Source organism: Gossypium arboreum, chromosome 8 (assembly GCF_025698485.1).
Source record: "Gossypium arboreum isolate Shixiya-1 chromosome 8, ASM2569848v2, whole genome shotgun sequence".
NCBI classification, from domain to species: Eukaryota; Viridiplantae; Streptophyta; class Magnoliopsida; order Malvales; family Malvaceae; genus Gossypium; species Gossypium arboreum.
Genome location: NC_069077.1, coordinates 138,601,662 through 138,621,655, shown reverse-complemented (window position 1 = coordinate 138,621,655; position 19,994 = coordinate 138,601,662). Strand labels below are relative to the sequence as shown.

General features: G+C 33.2%; 2 protein-coding genes across 2 annotated transcripts; both read right to left on the bottom strand.

Moving 5' to 3' along the window:
• Nucleotides 1-13,246: 13,246 nt before the first annotated feature.
• On the bottom strand, nucleotides 13,247-14,394 carry LOC108460047 (WUSCHEL-related homeobox 8-like). The gene is made up of 2 exons (XM_017759427.2): nucleotides 13,861-14,394; nucleotides 13,247-13,755 (listed from the first exon to the last, which is right to left on the bottom strand). Exons 1-2 carry the CDS (start codon nucleotides 14,063-14,065, stop codon nucleotides 13,313-13,315), a joined length of 648 nt encoding a protein of 215 aa, XP_017614916.1. The 5' UTR covers nucleotides 14,066-14,394; the 3' UTR covers nucleotides 13,247-13,312.
• Nucleotides 14,395-16,075: 1,681 nt separating this feature from the next.
• LOC108459501 (putative pentatricopeptide repeat-containing protein At5g52630) lies at nucleotides 16,076-18,160 on the bottom strand. Its single transcript, XM_017758886.2, has one exon. It carries the CDS (start codon nucleotides 18,096-18,098, stop codon nucleotides 16,299-16,301), a length of 1,800 nt encoding a protein of 599 aa, XP_017614375.1. The 5' UTR covers nucleotides 18,099-18,160; the 3' UTR covers nucleotides 16,076-16,298.
• Nucleotides 18,161-19,994: the final 1,834 nt, after the last annotated feature.

Genomic DNA, 19,994 nt, shown 5'->3' with positions numbered 1-19,994 from the left:
AAAACAAACAGAGATTTCTGACTCAAAGCATCAGCTACAACATTAGCTTTACCCGGATGGTAATCAATAATCAAATCATAGTCCTTTATCAGTTCAAGCCACCTACGCTGTCTCAAATTCAAATCTTTCTGTGTCATCAAATATTTCAAGCTTTTATGATCAGTATAAATATGACATTTCTCACCATACAAGTTGTAACGACCCAAAATCCGTGGGCACTGGAAAAGTGTGTTATCGGGACTCCGTCTTAGTGAAATAAGTTTGAAAATAATTATTAAAAATATTTATGAGCCTAGTGCTGTGTCTAATTAGGTTTTAATTAAGTAAATTTAGCTTAATTTAGAGTAATTAGCAAAAAGGATTAAATTGAATAAAGAGTGAAAGTCTAATTATAGATTAAAAGAAAGTAAAAAGGGCTAAAATGGGAATTAAGCCATTTAGCATAAGTTGAGGCAGCAAACATGTTAAAATCTAAGATATTTTTAGATTTTAATTATGTAAATATATATAATTTAATTATTAATTACTTTTTTAAGTATATAGATATTTATTATTTATTATTATTCTATTAAATTATAATTTATATTATTAAATTATGATTATTATTATTAAAAATAAATTAAAATAAAGACAAATATATGGTGATTAAATTATACAAGTGTAATGCATATATTTATATATTTGTAACATATTTATTTAATTACTTTTTATTTAAGTAAAAGATTTTATCATATTAAAATATTAAATTATATAAACAAAATAAAATAAGGACAATTGGATGGTGATGATAATAGACAAGTGTAAAATATATGTGTGTCCAATTGGATATTTGTTACTAAATAAGATATTTATAATAATAATAATAATAATTATTATTATTATTATAAAGTTAATAAAATAAAAGAATAAAAGAAATAAAACAAAGTAAAGAAGAAACAGAAGACATTTCGAAACAGAGAGGAAAGAAAAAGAAAGAAAGAAGAAAGGGAAAATTTAGGTTTTAAAGCTTGAAGTTTAATTGGTAAGTTTAATCAAGTCCTTTTCTTATAAATTTGATGTTTTTGGAATCTTAGAGTGAAATACTCTTGAATTTAAGTTGAAATTTTGAAAGTTAATAGATTTTTGAGTAGGGTTTATGTTGAACAAATATGGAATTGGGGTTTATTTGATAGAAAATTTGATTAGAATTGAATAAAGGATTGAATTGTAAATTAAGCTATAAGTTTTGAGTTTTAGGGATTAAATTGAAATAAATTCAAAATTATGAAAATATGATAAAAATTAAATAGTTAGATGTGAGTTTGGCAAGAAATTGAGTAGCAAAAATGTATGAATTGAGAAAGAAAAATATATAAGTTAAGTTAGATAAAAATTTCAGCATTTAAATTGTGTTATGTTAATAATTGTGAAATTATTTTAATTGTTCGTAGCTAATATCGAGCCTGAAGCATCGGCCCAAAAAGGAAAAGGAAAGATCGTCGAGAATTAAATCCGAAGAGAATTCTGGTTTGTATCACTATAACTTAAGCTTTATAATTAATATGTGTTTAATTTAGTACGAATGTGTGGTAAGTATTTTAAGGTAAGTATTTAATGAACTGATAAAATTTGTGATTGGGTATTAAAATTGATATTGATACTGAACTGAATTATGGGATATTGAATATTGTTTTGAATACCGAATTGAACTGTGAAATTACTGAATAATGTTACGTATACTGCATTGAACTGTAAAATTTCTAATGAAGTGAATTATCAGATTCGTGAAAATTGATCAAAATAATAAATTATAATTAATATTGAATCGAAATGGAAATTATACTGAAAAATGATTTAAATACCCTATTAACTAGTCGGGCTAGTCGGATATAGTTGGCATGCCGTAGGATATGGAAGAGTACGGGTTTTTGTCGGCTTACTGATCAGGCACTTATATGCCGACTACTATCATCATTATCGTTCTCATTACCGATTCGACACTTTGTGTGTCGAATATCGTTATCATATCATTACAGATTCAGCACTTTGTGTGTTGAATATCGCTCATCATTCGCTACTCGCTATCATTCTCGATTCTTGATTAGGTATCATGTATTGTTAAGGCACATTGTGCCGTACTGGTGTGTTGGTTGGAATCCGTGTATCCGCCGAGTCCGAGTCAAGTTAATAGGGACAAATGAAATAAATCTACTGATAAAACTAAATTTGAATGATATGGCATATGTGAAAGTTGAGAATTGAAATAAAGAAATAAGAATGGTATATATATAATTGAATGATAACATGAAAGATTGAATTGTTCATTAAGTGATGATAATTGTAATGTAAAAGTATGTGTGTGATTTAATGTATTTAATTATAAACTAAATTATAGTGATACCACTGAGTATATGCATACTCAGCGTACGGTTGTTTCCGTTGTGAGTTGTAGAAGTCAATCTTGAACCAAAGATCCAAAGCCAGACCCGACTTTAGCAAACTTTTGGTGATGTATATTTTCTTTTGGTAATGTGGCATATACATAGGATATGTATAAAGGTTATTATGTTTTAAATATAAATGGTTTAAAATATTAGTATTACAAGTCTAAGAATTATAATGAAAAAGTTTATCCATTTCAATTTAATTAGTACAATGATAAATTTAAATTGATATTATATTGATTAAATTGATTAGAGGTATTTATAATAGAAAATGAATGTGTGAAATAATTTGGTTGAATTGGTTATGCTTGAAATGGATATGGTTTTAATTACAAGGGGTTTTATGTAAAAATAAGCAGAAATGCTGTCAAAATTTAAAAAAAAAAATTTGGAGTACTTAAACGAGTCCCGTTTTACTTAAATGTATGTTTTAGACTTTGAGAGTTTGATATAAGGATTTAGTAATTAAATTATGCTATGAATGTTATTTTATTTGTGAATTATTCATAAGTTGACTGATACGTCCGGTAATGCCTCGTAACTCTGTTCCGGTGACGATTCGAGGTTAGGGGGTGTTACACAAGTAATGCCGCCATATCTTCAATGCAAATACAATAGCAGCTAATTCAAGATCATGTACTGGGTAATTTCTTTCATGTGGTTTAAGTTTTCTTGAAGCATAGGCTATTACTTTACCTTCTTGCATCAAGACACAACCAAACCATTTAATAAGGCATCACTGTAAATAACAAATTCCTTATCCGGTTCAGGCTGCACTAATACAGGTGCTTTTTTTAGTAGATCTTTCAATTGGTTGAAACTCCGCTGACATTCATCAGTCCATTCGAACTTTACATCCTTCTGTAATAATCGAGCCATTGGAGAAGCTATCATAGAGAATCCCTGTACAAATCTTCGATAATAACCAGCTAAACCTAAGAAACTTCTAACTTCAGATACATTCTTTGGTGGCTTCCAATTGACAATAGCTGAGATTTTACTTGGATCTACCCTGATGCCTTCGGCAGATACAATGTGTCCAAGAAAACCCACTTCTCGAAGCCAAAATTCACATTTACTGAATTTAGCATATAACTGCTTCTCTCGTAGAATTTGCAACACAATTCTCAAATGTTCTGCATGTTCTTCTTCATCTCGAGAATAAACCAAAATATCATCAATGAATACTACTACAAATCTGTCTAAGTACGATCTGAATATCTGGTTCATCAAATCCATGAATACTGCAGGTGCATTAGTTAGCCCAAACGGCATAACTAGAAATTCATAATGCCCGTACCTGGTTCTAAAAGCTATTTTTGGCACATTTGACTCCTTTACCCGTAGCTGATAATAACCCGATCGAAGATCAATCTTTGAAAACACAGTAGCACCTTTCAGCTGATCAAATAAATCATCAATCCGGGGTAACGGATACTTATTCTTTATAGTTACTTTATTAAGCTGCCGGTAGTCGATACACAGTCTTAAAGACCCGTCCTTCTTTTTCACAAACAAAACCGGAGCACCCCAAGGTGAATGACTCGGTCAGACAAAACCCCTGTCAACAAGTTCTTGCAACTGTGTCTTTAACTCCTTTAATTAAATAGGAGCCATCCAGTACGGAGCTATGAAAATCGGAGTAGTTCCCGGAATCAAATCTATGGAAAATTCCACTTCTCTTTTTGGTGGCAATCCTGGTAATTCCTTTGGAAATACATCGAAAATTTCACATACTATTGGCACTGCCTGTATCCTTGACTCAGATACCTTGGTGTCGAGTACATAAGCCAAGCAAGCATCATACCCCTTTTTGACATACCTCTGTGTTGCCATTACTGAAATCACATCAGATAACCCTTCTGTCTGATCAGATTTAACCCGGAGTAACTCACCATTCTGACATTTTAGCACAATATATTTCTGTCTATAATTTACTACTACATCATGCTAGGTTAGCCAATTCATGCCCAATATCACGTCAAATTCATCAAATGGCAGTAACATCAAATCAGCCAGGAAACAATAACCTTTTACCATCAGTGGACAATTTTTACAAATTTTATCCACCAAAACAGATTGACCCAGGGGGTTCGAGACTTTAACCACAAATTCAGTAGGTTCAACAGATAAATTTTTAACAATTGCTAGTTTAACACATATATATGAATGCGTAGAACCAGGATCAATCAATGCAGTAATATCAGTATCAAGTAAAGAAAATGTACCAGTAATAAAATCGAGTGCTGAGGCATCTTCTTTGGCACGGATGGCATATGTCCTAGCAGGTGCTCGTGCTTTAGACCTGCCTACAATATCTTTCGTAGCTCCTCGGCTACCACTGACATTACCAGATGGTCGAGATGGTCTGCCCTTCGAAACTGGATTACTTAACTTCGATATCTGCTCAGCCTCTTTTTCTTCTCTTTTTGGACAATCTCTAAGGAAATGGTTGAAAGAACCACATCGGTAACAAGCTCCACTCTTAAATCGGCATTCACCAAAATAGATTTTATTACAGTATTGGCATCTCGGCTTAAGGGTACCAACACTGCCAACACTGGTAACTGATGGAGTGGAAGGTCTTGGATTAGTATGTTGAGTACCTCGCTCTCTATCCAAATACCGAGTGGCTGAGGTAGAACGATCCTGGTACTTCTTCAATTTCTTTGGAGCAGAAAACTGGGATTTTCCCATCTGTTTTTTACTAAAAATTCGAGATTCCCTCTCAGCCTGTTTCTTTCCTTTGCTTAATTCTTCTGCTTTATAAGCTCTCTCTGTCAATGTAGCAAACTCTCGATTTTCAAGAATTCCGATCAGTAGCTTAATGTCTCCATTCAACCTTTCTTCGAATTGTTTGCACATTTTAGCTTCTGACTATACCCATTCTCGAGCATATTTACTCAATCGAACAAATTCTCTTTCATACTCAGATACTGATCTGTTACCCTGTTTCAGCTCAAGAAATTCTTATCTCTTCTGATCGAGAAACCTCTGGCTGATATATTTCTTTCTAAACTCGGTCTGAAAGAATTCCCATGTAATTTCTTCTTTCGGAACAATTGAAGCTTTAGTATTTCACCAATGGTAAGCTGTGTCTTTTAGCCGTGAGACGGCACATTTCAAACATTCTTCTAGTGTACAAGATAATTCCTCCAAAACCCGAGTAGTGTTTTCTAACCAGAATTCAGCCCGTTCGGAATCATCATCAACTGTTGCTCAAAATTCTTCGGCCCCATATTTTCGAATTTTATCTACTGGAGCTTTCTCTTTTCTAACAGATTCAGTACCTGTACCCTGTGGGATCCGGGAACCGGTAGAGGAACAGGAGGGGGAGCTTGAACTTGCTGCACTACAGGGTTAGTTCTTAAGTATTGACTAAATCATTCATTCATCATTTGAAAGAAGGCTGTTTTTGCCTCCTCCCCTCGACCCTCTATCTCGGGCATTCTACTGTTAGTTTCTTCTCTTTGTACTAAAGCTGGAGCATGACTCCCAGCTTCCTCAGATTGAGCTCGGTCGGTAGACATTTACTATGAGAAAAACACATTTAAATGGTCAGGAGATATCACACTATCAATAATAATTTAAATGGCATGTATAGCTAATCCCATATTTACTATGTTGGTCTGAGAACCGGCTAAACAGTAGCTCTGATACCAACAAATGTAATACCCCTTACCCGTATTCATTGCCAGAATAGGGTACGAGGTATTATCAGAGTTTACGATTTTTTTTTTATATTCAATATAGCCCCTTTATAAATATTTAACCTTCCTTGCAATATTAAATCGAGACCAATCCACATCAACCAAACCAATTCAACATATTTTCAAGATAAATTCATGCATATTTATAAGATAATGTCATCACATACCCAAAACCAAGTTTGTTAACCATACTAATGGCTAACTTTACATTCATTTCACGTTAACATTTACTTTATTAGCTTATACATGCCATTGATTTCCAAAATAAAGTTTCTTTATATACCGAAATCCTAAGGTTGATAGTGTGATGTATCTCCGAACAAATCCGACCTTCGAGCTCTTAACACTACAAAACAGGGGAAAATGAAACAGGGTAAGCACTTTGTGCTTAGTAAGCTCATGTAACAAGAATTATACTTACCTAATATTTTCAATACAATACAATAAACATTCTTATATCCATTCAATGTATTATTACCCTAACATGCACAAACTCAACATTCAAGTTAGTACAATAATTTCCATGTACCAATAATATATATCATGATTGATGAGCTCATTAATACCATGATTTCCATTCCCTTGTTATTTTTCCATATTTATCCCGTTGAATTTCTCAGAATTTGATGGATTTTTCAGAGGTACACTTTTAGTGTACAATTTTCAGTCCACAATTCGTATACATGTGCACACATTTCCATTTCGAGAGCACACTCCACGAACCTCATCCTTACAATGAATTACCACCAGGCTAAATCCTCAGAATATAAACTCATAGAGTATTGTCGGGATTACCAGTCAGGCTAAATCCTACAATGACAATTACTCTAATGAGCTTGGATCTGAATTACCAGTCAGGCTAAATTCAGACCTTAATTCAGATTACCGTTCGGGCTAAATCCATTTTCCACATATTCTTCGGGAGGGCTATATCAGGATAGGATCACCCGTCCGGGCTAGATCCTTTTTACCGTCAATTCCTTCTCAGATATCCATCAAATTTTCCTTCCATCCAACAGGGATTTCTTCCCCTTTTTATCAAATATATCAATGTTTCATCAATTTTTATACAATGAACATTTAAATCATATTCACATAAATAACATACATTTCAAGCATTTAAGAATATAATTCAAGTTACACGAACTTACCTTGATACTTGTTCGTGTACAAAAATTTACTAATCCTGAACTTTTTCCTTTCCTCGATCTAGCTTCGTATTTGAATCTTCTGGATCTAAATAAATAAATTTAATTATCAATTTAATACATTTCATGTTCATATGCAACAATTTCTATAATTTCATTATTATTATTTATAGTTTATTCAAAGCTGTCTATTTGAGTCATAGTCACTAAATAATTTATAACTCAAGCTAAAGAACTCCAAATTAAGATCCGTTAATTTCTTCTGAAACTAGACTCATATATATTTTTACCATAAAATTTTAAGAATTTTTGGTTTAGCCAATAAGTACAGTTTATTCTTTAAAGTCACCCCTGTTCTGCTGTCTAATAGTTCTGAACCTTCTTCACTAAAAATTAGTTATCTCTTCATACAAAATTCGGATGATGTTACTGTTTGTTTTTCTTAAAAATAGACTCATACAGGATTCTAGGAATATAAATTTAAGCCCATAATTATTTTTATTAAATTTTTTATTACTTTTCAAAGTCATAACAGAGGAACTCGAATTCATTCTGACCTTATCTCACAAAATTCATTATATCTTATGATTTACAAATCCATTGCTTACACTGTTTCTTCTATAAGAAACTAGACTCAATAAGCTTTAATTTCATATGTTTTTCATCTTCTAATTATATTCCTAAAATTTATGGTAATTTTTCTAAGTTAGTATACTGCCGCTGTCCAATATTGTTTTAGTGCAAGCTGTTTATTACCATTTTTCCCCTAAGCTTTTAATAAATAACAATTTCGTCCCTACTCAATTAGCCTCTCAATTGAGCTGATTTTTCTCAATTAACACTTTATTATATCACCTTAAACTAGTTTACAACCTTTAGGAATCAAAATTTCAGCAATAAGTTTTAATTCCAAACATTTTCACAATTAGGTCCTAAAAATCAATTTCTATTGAAATTACCTAATAAAATCATCTCATAAACAAATTAAAGCTTTAATTTCATTATATTTCATCATAAAATTACAGCACTCAACCATTATGACTTTCAATTTCATCCATGAAATCAAAAACTAATGAATTTAATAGTAGGACCTAGTTGTAAAAGTCTTAGAAACACAAAAATTACAAGAAAAAGGTAAGGATTAACTCACTTGGTGAAAAACTTATGGAATACCAGCTTATAGAACCCTCATATGGCGTTTTTAGCTGCTGGAATTGAAGAGAAATGAAAAGAAATCTAGATATTTCCTATTTAGTCCTAGTTTTATTTAGTTAATTTTGCAATATTCCAATTTTACCTTTAATTTATCAATTTTCCTGTTGATTTCATGCCCTTTCCGTCCAGCCCAAATAAATTTTGGGTCTAATTGCCTTTTAAATCTTTTATCATTAGATTCTTAAGCTATTTAATCATTCTAGCAACTTTTACACCTATTACAATTTAGTTCTTTTTATTTAATTGACTACCCAAACATTAAAATTTCCTAATGAAATTTTAATACCACATTACTAACATTTCATAAATATTTATAAAATTATTTTCGAATCGGTTTTATTAGATAGAGGTCTCAATACCTTATTTTACCCAATTTCTTCAATAATTTTTTTTTCTAACTAACCACTAAATCGGTAAATTTTTTTATCAATATTTTCATACGATTTTCCTATCATATCAATTTTCATGCAAAAATATTGAAATAAATTTCTCTTTAAATCGGATTTGTAGTTACGAAACTACTATTCCGATAACCTTGAATTTAGGCCATTACATTGTATCTGTTGAAAGTTATGAATTTTGGTGTACCACTACCATGGAGGAAATGTGGCAGTTGTTGGAACGAATAGGTTTTCGATCCCCAAGGGTAATCATCGTCTAAGTGAGGTGGGATTAAGAGAAGGAGATGCATCCTATTTTTTGGAATAGTTGTATGTGTTCGAGGAGGCCTTTCATCTTCCGTTGCACTCGTTTTTTGTAGTTCTGAATTCACATGGAGTCGCACAAGGGCAACTGATAAAGGCCTCTTGGTGGGATTTAGTGGATCATCTTTACATTGTCGTTTGAGGGTGAGGTAACTTCAGTTGATGTTTTTAGGAGTGCGGACATAGTATTTTCTTGTTGCGATATGGTTATTCATGCAATGACTCGCACATATGACCATATCAAGTAGAAGACTACAGCGATGGTGAACTTCTAGTTGCTTCTGTCAATGATTCTAAAGTAAGCGAGGAGTGGATACTTGATTCAGGCTGCACCTTCCACATGAGTCCCAATCGGGATTGGTTTACAACTTATGAAACAGTATCTGAAGGTGTTGTTTTGATGGGAAATAATGCTTCATGTAAAATCGCAGGTGTTGGAACAATTAAAGTTAAGATGTTTGATGGAGTTGTTAGAACACTTAGTGACGTGCGGCATGTTCCAGAATTGAAAAGAAATTTAATTTCGTTGAGTACTCTTGATTCAAAAGGGTACAGATACACAAATGAAAGTGGGGTTTTAAAGATTTCCAAAGGGTCCTTGTTGTGATGAAAGGGCAAAGAAAGATTGCCAAGTTATATGTTTTCTGTGGTTCTCATCATATCGGTGATGCAATTGCCGCTTCCTCTTCCTTGTCGATGATGATATTACTAAACTTTGGCATATCGCCTAGGGCATATGAGTGAGAATGGCATGGCGAATTAAGCAAAGAGGACTTCTTAATGGGCAAGGAATTTGCAAACCGAATTTCTGTGAGCACTTGTGTTTTGGGAAGCAAAGAGAGTTCGATTCACTAGAGGAATCCATAACACGAAGGAAACGTTGGAGTATATCCATTCGATCGTGGGGGCCGTCCGAGTGCCTTCGAGAGGTGGAGCTAATTATATGCTAACCTTTATTGATGATTTTTCCGAAAAGTTTGGGCGTTCTTCACGAAGCGAAAAGCGATGTGTTTTCCACATTTAAGTCTTGGAAAATTATGATTGAAAAAGACGGAAAAGCAGATAAAATACCTCCGCATGCATAATGGCTTAGAGTTACGCTCGATGAGTTTAATAGATTGTGCAAGTCGGAAGGATCATGAGACACTTGACGATTCGTCATACTCCACAAAAAAGCGGCGTTGCGAGAACGAATGAACGAACGATCATGGAGAAGGTTCGATGTATGTTGTCAAATGCCAACTTACAAGTCATTTTGGGCGTATGACCTCTCATCGCATGTTTTTGATCAACCGATCTCCATCCGTTGCCATTGAGAAAAAGACTCCACAAGAGGTATGGTCCGTAATCCCGCTAATTATTCGATTTAAAGATTTTTGGGTGTCCTGCGTATGCTCATGTTGATAATGGAAAATTGGAACCGAGATCCATTAAATGCGTTTTCTTGGTTATAAAGTGGTGTAAAAGGCTATAAGTTATGGTGTCCTGAAAATAGAAAAGTTGTGATTAGCAGAGATGTTGTTTTGATGAAACCGCTATGCTACCTAACTTATCTCTTAAAGACTCTTCCAATAAAGAAAACCAAAAGCGGTGGAGCATCGTTAATACGAATCAACTCCTCAAGCCAAGACAAAAATTGAGAATAGAGTTGCTTCTTCACCGCAATACTCTATCGCCAAAAACAGGACAAGAAGAGAAATTAAACCTCCAAAGAAGAATGCCGAGGTTGATCTAGTTGCTTATGCTTTAAATGTGGTGAAGATATAGATGCTAATCAAGAGCCATTTAATTATTCGAGGCGATTAGTGTGAAGACTCAGAAAAGTGGATGTTTGCTATGCAAGAGGAGATGGAATCACTCCACAAAAACAGAACATGGGATCTTGTAAAACTTCCTAAAGGTAAAAAGGCTGTTCATTGTAAATGGGTGTTTAAAAAGAAAGAAGGGACTCGGGAGTTGAAGAACCCGGATATAAAGCAAGGCTTGTTGCAAAGGGTGACAACAGAGTGCCATCTTTCTTACAAAAGATCAAATGTTTCATGAGAGAACAAAACACATTGATATTCGGTATCATTTTGTTCGTGATATTATTGCTCGTGGTGATATTGTTGTGAGCAAAATTAGCACTCATGAAAATCCTGCAGATATGATGACTAAGTCACTTCCTATAACCAAGTTTGAGCATTGCTTAGACTTGGTTGGTGTTCATTGTTGAAGTTAAACCCTTAAGGGGTTTTTGGAAGAGGTGAAGAACTTGTTTATTGAAAGTTCGCGATGAAGAACTTGTTCATTGAGAATTTGTGTCAAGGTGGAGATTGTTAGAATTAAGTGACCCAAAATTCTTATTTAAATAAAATACGATGGAAAATAAAATAAAAGTAAAATCCATATAGAACTAGACTTCTTTTATTTTATTTTAGAATAAGGTTTTAAACCTTATTAAACTCCATCTATTTTATATTGATTAGATAAGGTGTTTCAATCCTACTAGAATATGGCTTTGCAAGCCTATAAATAGACATAGTCTATTCCTCTTGTATTTGAGTAAAAATTTTTCGACATAGTGAATTTTCTTCTCCTCTGCCCGTGGTTTTTTTCCCGAAAGGGTTTTCACGTAAAATTTATGTGTTCTTTATTTTTATTTATTTTATTCTATTTTATTTTTCACATTAACCATGTTTATACTTGTTTTGACATGCACCAGAGTGTTGCAGGTTCACCTAACAAATTTTTACAGTGGTGCACGTGCTATCTTTTTCTACTTCTCTTGCTTCTTCAAGTGCACCTTCCTCCTCCTCCACTGACAAAGGGAAGGAAAAGCACTTTCTAGGATCGATTGTAACCTCGCTATTCCTATTAGTGCTTCAAGCCGTGACACAAACAACCAGCGCAGCTGAAATAATTGGAAGCTAGACAGGCTTAGTTGCTGAACAAGCCTTTGTTTTTCTTCAAATGGTGAGGTCTTCGAAGCGGACCAATACAAACAGCTTGTAGGGGAAGCTGTTAAGAGGGAGACCAGACTGAAGCAGGAGGTGACCTGTTTGGAGGGAGAGAGCGACGGGCTAAAGGAGGATAAGCTTGAGCTTCAAGCTAAGGTTAAAGAGTTGGAATGCTCAGATAACAAGCATGCAACAGAGTTGGCTTCTCTGAAAAAAGAGCATGAAAGTGGTCATTGTGATTAGCGAGTGCTGACCTTGCAAATTGGATTTGAAGGGTCATCTCATTGGGAAATTCAAAATTCATTTCCAAATTGCCAACATGAAAATAATAAAGCAGATGTGCAGGCACACTTGCTGTTGTCTTCTTTACCATGATTGCCTTATTGCTGCAATATAGGAAGTCAGATTTTCAAGAACTGAGGTATAGCAACCATGAGTTGAATCATGTTGTCGCTTCTTGGTTGTGAGCAGCTATTGACGGGGTCAGTTAGATTACTAGAAATGGTGGCCAAATTAACATAATCTATTGAATTGAAGAAGTTAATTTCGCGTGGGAAGGAGAAAAAAAAAAAAAAAGGGTCGTCTTTTAGGTTGATGCTAGTGTCACGGTTGGTTTGTAAGCAGGGCATCCCATGGTGTGGAGCATGGCACCTCTAAGTGTAGTCAGAGGCAGTAGATGTGACGGGAGGCCTCCAAGGGTTCGAACAATGGCGCACCCAAGGGCCTAGGGAGGCTTAGGTGTAGGAGGCCAAGAATTGTGCACAACGAGAAGGAAGAGCTCGGAGGGTCGTCGATCAAGGCAGACACATTTAGAACATGTCGGAGGAGCGTAGAAGTTGCAAAAAAAGTAGAGAAATCTGAAGAAAAGGTCGGATCGTTGTGGAATAAGGTAGAACATTCTGAAAGCTCAAGAATACAGTAGCTTTATACAGAAACATATAGGCAAGTGTAGAATATTCTATACACTCGATGTAGACCATCCACTGTAATTAATCTCAACCATTGGATTGAAATGGCTTGGCCTTACTAACATTCTCCCAAATTAGAGAGCTTAGAAGGCTTAGAGATAATGAAACTCAGAGATTTTTCAGAAATGGCTCAATTCAATTTTTAATTATAAAAAAATATATATATATTAATGTCATCCCTTCTAAATCAATTATTACATAAACATCATCCTAGTAACCCAAATTGTTCAGCTAGATTATTGTAAGAATCATAGCCTCGTGAAATATCAGCTTGGAAATAGAAGCTTTCAACTCCTTGTGAAATGTTGGTAATGAAGTCTGGATCTACTGGTTTAGTCTTTTTCTCTTTTGTGCTCACATCTGTTTCTGCATTAACTGAATCTGTAGAGGATTGAAGCTTTCTTTTTGATCGAGCACGCCTATTCTGAAACCAATTATATACATTTGTTTCAGAGATTGGACCATGTTGTTCTAGTTCAGATGCTATCTCTTTGATTTTTTGCTTGCTTGGTGTTCCAGTTCCTTGCTTATATATATTCTCAAGAATTTGAAGCTGCAATGCGGTTGGAGTCCACCGCTGTCTAGCAGTGATCTTGTGCCCAACAGAGGCTGATATTGGATCACAATATAGATTTCCCAACCTTATACCTGAAACCAAAACAACATGATTATTGAATATAGAACCAAGGCAGCCAACATGAGAAAAGTCGAAAGAAACAAAAAGAACCCAAGGAGAAAGAAAAAGAAAAGAACCAGTAAAATCGTGGTGGGCAGACATGGATTTGTGCAACTCAGCAAGCTGCTCAGAAATGGCGGAATAGGCAACGATCTGTTTCCTCAGTTCCTCTACCTGTTCATCTGTCATCACTTTCCCACAAACCTCATTTTGAATTTGATACTGCAAATAGTCTTCTCCTTGTTGGTGGTGATGTTGCATTTCTTGATTCTCCCACTCCATTTTCTCTCTATCAGCCCCTCTAGTTTTGGAATCTCAATTTCAATTTATAAAAGAAAAAGCGGCAGCAAATATGGTAAGTAAATAGATACTTTCAATAGAAATTGAGTAATTAAAGGAGCAAAAAGCTGCATCAATTAGCAAAGCAGAATCTTTGTCATTGCGTCTATGGCATTATAGTGCCGGGTTGCGCGGTAACTCTGTAAACTCTTTAGCAGTGGCCAATGGCAATCCTTGTAGCCGTCAAAGGAGGGTCAACACGTTAGAAAATTTTGGATTTTAGTTTCCAAATTAAAAAGGAAATGACTAAAGTTGAAAATCCAATCCATAATTTCCAGTTGTGTGCTCTACCTCCGCGAAGGTTTAATTTAAAAAAAAAAAAGAAAATTGGTGACGTGACATCAAAATCCCATGGATGAGAATGAATTAATGGGCAAATTTGATATTTTATATGTTGGAATTTGATTGCATCATAATAATACCCCAATATTATTTTATTTAAATTCAATTTATTTATATAGATTACTTATCCATATATTTCACTTTATTATTCACTTAACTTTTAAATTTTTATTTAAAAATATTTTATAAATTTAGTAAGTTTGGATATTTGATAATTAATTTAATTAATTTGCAGTATAATAATAAAATTTGGATTTAATGCCAATAATAAATAAATTTGGATTTTAAATATAATTTACATATTTAAATTTTAATTTTATAGAAATATAATATATGTATAAGGTTGTATTTTTTTATCTCACGCCAACTTTAAAAACTCACTTGGTAGTCATGTAAAAAATAATTTTGTAATAATCTAGAATTTAATAAAAATTGTAAACGGTGTTAAGAATTGGTTTAAAATAAAAATTGTTAAATAGTAAAGAGACTAATTTTCAAATGTACCTATTTTAACTTTTAGGTCATCGCTCATCACAAAAAAAATATAATAAGTTCAATCGTTTGATTAAATTAAATGTGTCCATGAGCCAAGTCAAATTAAATTAATACTTAATTTTTTAAAATAAATTTTAAATTTAAGCTTGACTCTACCCAAGCACAGCCAATAAAAAATCTAAATTATATTTTAAAAATAAAATATATAAAATATTATTTTATATTAATATTTATATAAATTTATAATTAAATTTAAATAAAAATATTTAAAAAAGACATTTAATTTAAATTCCAACCGGCACCAACTTCATCCAAGCTTTTGCATAAATAGATATAATGTGGTATTGTTAAAGGATGCTGTCAGTATTTTGCCTGTTAAACTTGTCTTATTATTGGCACCTTTTTCATGCATATTTTAGAGGATTTTTAGTAGCAATTATTAGATTGCACCATCTTCAACCACTTCTTTGAAATTTTTTAATGTCATCAACTTTCTTTTACTTTTTACTTATTTACTTATTGAAGACATCCTTAAAGCAAAAATTAATGGGATATACATTAAGGAGATGGAGCGTATCTAAAGGTGGCAGGGGCCGACATGCTTAAAGCAAAAATTAATGGAATATACACCTATACTGATTAAGTTTAAGTAGATGGGGCGTATCCAGGGGTGGCAGGGGCGGCCCCTTAAAATGAAATATACATATTTATATATATATATAGCAAAACTGATTACTATCACTTAAAAAATTATTGGTAGTCTTCAAGTCCATTTTACTATATATATATGTAGCAAAACTGAGCAGAGATTAGATAAATGCTGCCTCCTATCTATTGAATAACACTTAAATGGTGGCATAAATAGGAAAATGATTTGTTAACTCTAGCATGCCTGATTCTTGATTAAGCCAGATAGAAAGGAAATAAACATGGAGTACGTCAAGCTCCATCACTGATCAATTTTTCAAACATTACAAATTTAAACATAGGATAGTAAGTACCATAGTAGCACATTAAAAGCAAAAAGATTCAGAGTGCCTTAGTAATCCTTGAGCATCAAACATCACATAAAGAAAAAAGATAAAAGGAGATATTTAATAAAAGTTAAATAAAGTCTTCTTTGGTTTTAATTTTCCCCTTCTCATTTCAAAATTTTGTTAAGGTACAATAAGTATATTATCTTACATATTGTTCATCAATAGTGTTATCATAGAAGCATTTTGCCATCATCAAACCTATGGGGCACTTGGTTATCTCACACTATAGTCTTTCAATGTAATTCTTTGCCCACTTGTCCCAGAATTTTGTTAGGATACAATAATGGTATCTTATACTTCATTCACCAATAGTCACCACAGGAACATTTTCCATCCTCAAAATGATGAAACCGATTGTTATCCCTAACTATAATTACTCTTCCAGTACACTTGGACATAAACTTGATTGCTGTATGACAATCACCGCAGATGCGCAAGTTCTTCATAACTCTAATTGGCCTATCTGATGGAAAGGTAATGAGCCCAAATGCAACAGCTAGTCTTTCGCTATGATATCTGATTGTCTGATTCTTTTCTTCGCCGTTTACTTCTCTCAACACAAAACTTGTGTCCGCAATATAACCAGCTCGTTCCATTTCGTCTCCTAATTCCTCTAATTTTCTGTAAATTTCTTTTGCTTTGGCATTGGACCTATCCCCAGCAGCAAATGTGTGAACCTTATTTCCCTCCTCAACCCAACTCAAACCTGTCTCTTTCTTAATCCCTCGATCTCTAAGCATCTTCCGAGCTTTGGCTGCATCCTCATATCTCCCAGCAGCAGCATAAGCATTAGATAATAACACATGCAAACCTGAGCTCACGGGTCCCAACTCAAAAATCCTATCAGCAGCATAAGCTGCCAATTCAGTGTTCCCATGAAGTCGACACCCTGTTAAAAAAGCTCCCCAGACAGACTCTGTCGGCCGAATAGGCATCTCCCTGATGATTGAAAGTGCCTCCTGCAGTTTACCTGCACGACCAAATAAATCAACCAAAGAAGCGTAATGTTGATCACCTGGCTCAATTCCATACTCCTTCATTAACTCAAAGAAATGTTGTCCCTTCTCAACAAGCCCGGCATGGCTACAAGCATAGAGCACACACAAAAAGGTAATAAAATTCAGTTTGATCCCAAGGCCTTCCATCTGCTTAAACAAATCAAACACTTTCTCTGTTTGTGAATGCTGAGCACAAGCAATCAGCATTGCATTCCACATCCCAAGATTCTTAACACAGGCTTCATCAAAAACCCGGTAAGATCCTCCTATCACTCCACACTTAGAATACAAAGATATCAAAGAACTGCCAACGAAACTTGACATATCATAATTTGTTTTAAAGCACAATCCATGTATCTGCTTACCTAACTGAAGCAGCGTGGAATTAGCACAAACCTGTACAACACTCGAAAAAGTAAAGTCATTTATGTCCAGGCGTTCATATAAAGCTTGTTTGAACAATGTCAAAGCTTCCTCAAACTCACCTAACTGTGCATACCCATATATCATCCCACTCCAAGAAACAACATTTCTTTGAGGCATTTCATCAAACAAGTTCCTTGCATCCTTAATTTTCCCGCATTTACCATACATGTCAACCAAAGAACTCGCCACGAATACATCCCTATCATACCCAGTTTTCAAAACCAAGCAATGTATCGATTGGCCAATATCAGACCTTCCCAGAATCGCACATGACTTAGTAGCGCTAGGGTAGATATGATCGTCGGGCCTAATGTTATTAACAAGCATTGTCCGGAAAAACTGGATTGCAAGGGAAGGGAATTCATTTTGAGCGAAAGAGGAGATAACAGAGCTCCAAGTAGTGGGGCTTTTATGTGGAGCTTCGAAGAAGACTTGACGGGAGAAGAGAGGGAGTTGGGTTTTGGAATAGAAGTTGATGAGGTGATGAGATATGAGAGGGATGGTTTGAATGCCTGATTTAATGATGTGGGCATGGAGTTGGAGACCCTTTGGGAGGGACCTTGTGTGGGTTAAAGAGAGGAGTAGGTTGCAGATGTTTCTGTAGTTTTGCTCGAAGGAGAGTTGGTTTAAAGGGTTTAGGGGAGGTTTTGGGGTTTCCAGGGATTGAGGGAGGAGCATTAGATCGGTTTGGCAATTTTGGAGATTTGGAGTGAAAACTTACTTGGGCCATTTGTACACTAAGTTTCTAATTTTATTTTATTATTATTTAAGTTAAATTAAAAATTTTAATATGTACAATTAAATCTTTGTTTCCATATTAAAAACGCATAAATTTAAAATTATACATATATTTAAAAATTCAAAGAAAAATAATAAAAATAAAATATTTTGATATGATAAATTTGGATAGTTAACTAATTTATTTAGAATTTTTATTATTTTTTATATTATTTAAAAATATAAAATTTGAAATTTTATAAATATTTTACATTTTAAAAAGTATTTTAATTTTTTTGTTGAGAGGATTAATTTATTTATTTTAAAATTAACAGAAATTAAAGAGATATTTACACAAATCTATCAAATTCAAATTTATTGTGATAAATTTATTTTAACGTAATTCATTGTAAATAAATTATTTTTATATTTAATTTGTAACTAAATTAAGTGTATCTTATTGGAAGAGAAAACAGCAAGCTGCAGCGCAAACTCAAAATTTTCTAAAACAAAACAGTCTTGTCTTTTTCCCGCAGCTCTTGTCTTTTTCACCCCAGGGATTGCTATATCGGACCTAAAATGCTAAACTACACCCTATAACTGAATTCCTAAGCCATTTAAACCCTACTTCATCTTTCTTACCGAACCCAACCTTAATTAACACTTTAATTTTTCTTAGAAGAAGTAAGGATTTAAGCAAACTTGAAAATTAATCATAAGCTACAAAAACCTCTAAAAGAATTCAGCGACATCATTCGAAATGAATTCTTTTAATATTCGACGATTTGTATTTGCTAAAGTGAAGTGAGTAATAAATGTCGGATGATTATCCAATAGAAATCTGACAGGTTTTGGTATTAAGTTTTGAACAGACTAATAAAATTTTCAAAAAGTTTAGAAGTTTAATGAAATTTTGAAAGAAAAAAAAATTGGAGTATAAATAAAATTATTAAAATTTCTGTGACGTTAATGAAAATATTTGAAAATTTTCAGAAAACTTAATTTTTTAAAAATTAAGAAAGTATAATGAGAAATCAAAATTTATGGTAGACTAAGGGTTAGTTTGGCAATACTTTTGAAAAGTACTGTAAAAAAGTACTTTTAAGAATGCTTTTGAAAAGTTTAGTTTAAAATTTGAGTGTTTAGTATTGTCTTTGTTAAGAAGTACTTTTGAGAAATAAAATGTCCATTTTAGACATATTATTATAAAGTAACAAATATGTATTTAAATAATATTTAAATTAGTTAATATTATTATATTTTACCAAGAATATAAAAAATTATTATAACTTCTTGTTAATATTTTAATATATAAAATATAAATTTTAAATATTTTAAGCAATAAATATTAATTATTTATAAAATTTAATTAGAATATATAAACTATATTTTAAATATTTAAATATAACTATTAAATATTTGTAATTAGTATTTTAAAATTATTTTTATTTTAATTAATGATTAATACATTTGTAATTAAGTACCAAGAAAAAAAAGTACTATGTTATTGGAGAGGTGAAAAAATAATTAAACATTAAAAGTGCTTTTGGAAGAGGAAAAGTCAAAAATTTTAGCTTCTCCTCTTCAGAAGTTGAAAAGCTAAAAATTTCAGCCAAAAACAGCTTGTTCTGTACAGTTTTTCTTCCAGAAATACTTTTGGAGCCAGAAGTGCTTTTGAAAAGCAATGTAGAACTGGCCCTAAGACTCCCTAGCCTATCGTAACGTTAGGGACAAATTCATTAGCTCATTTACGGTGTGAAACTTTAGTTATAAGAGATGTATGAGATAAAATTAGACTTGTCCATGAGTCAGATCGGGCCGATTTTAGATTGGGCCTTGTCAAAATTTTAGGTCCAT

What these genes read in the sequence shown, in the direction of transcription:
- LOC108460047 (XM_017759427.2), bottom strand. Translation starts at nt 14,065, where the DNA reads ATGGAGTGGGAGAATCAAGAAATGCAACATCACCACCAACAAGGAGAA. An exon ending in TGCCCACCACGATTTTACTG is followed by an intron (nt 13,756 to 13,860) that starts GTTCTTTTCTTT and finishes TTTTGGTTTCAG; the next exon opens with GTATAAGGTTGGGAAATCTA.
- LOC108459501 (XM_017758886.2), bottom strand. Translation starts at nt 18,098, where the DNA reads ATGCTCCTCCCTCAATCCCTGGAAACCCCAAAACCTCCCCTAAACCCT.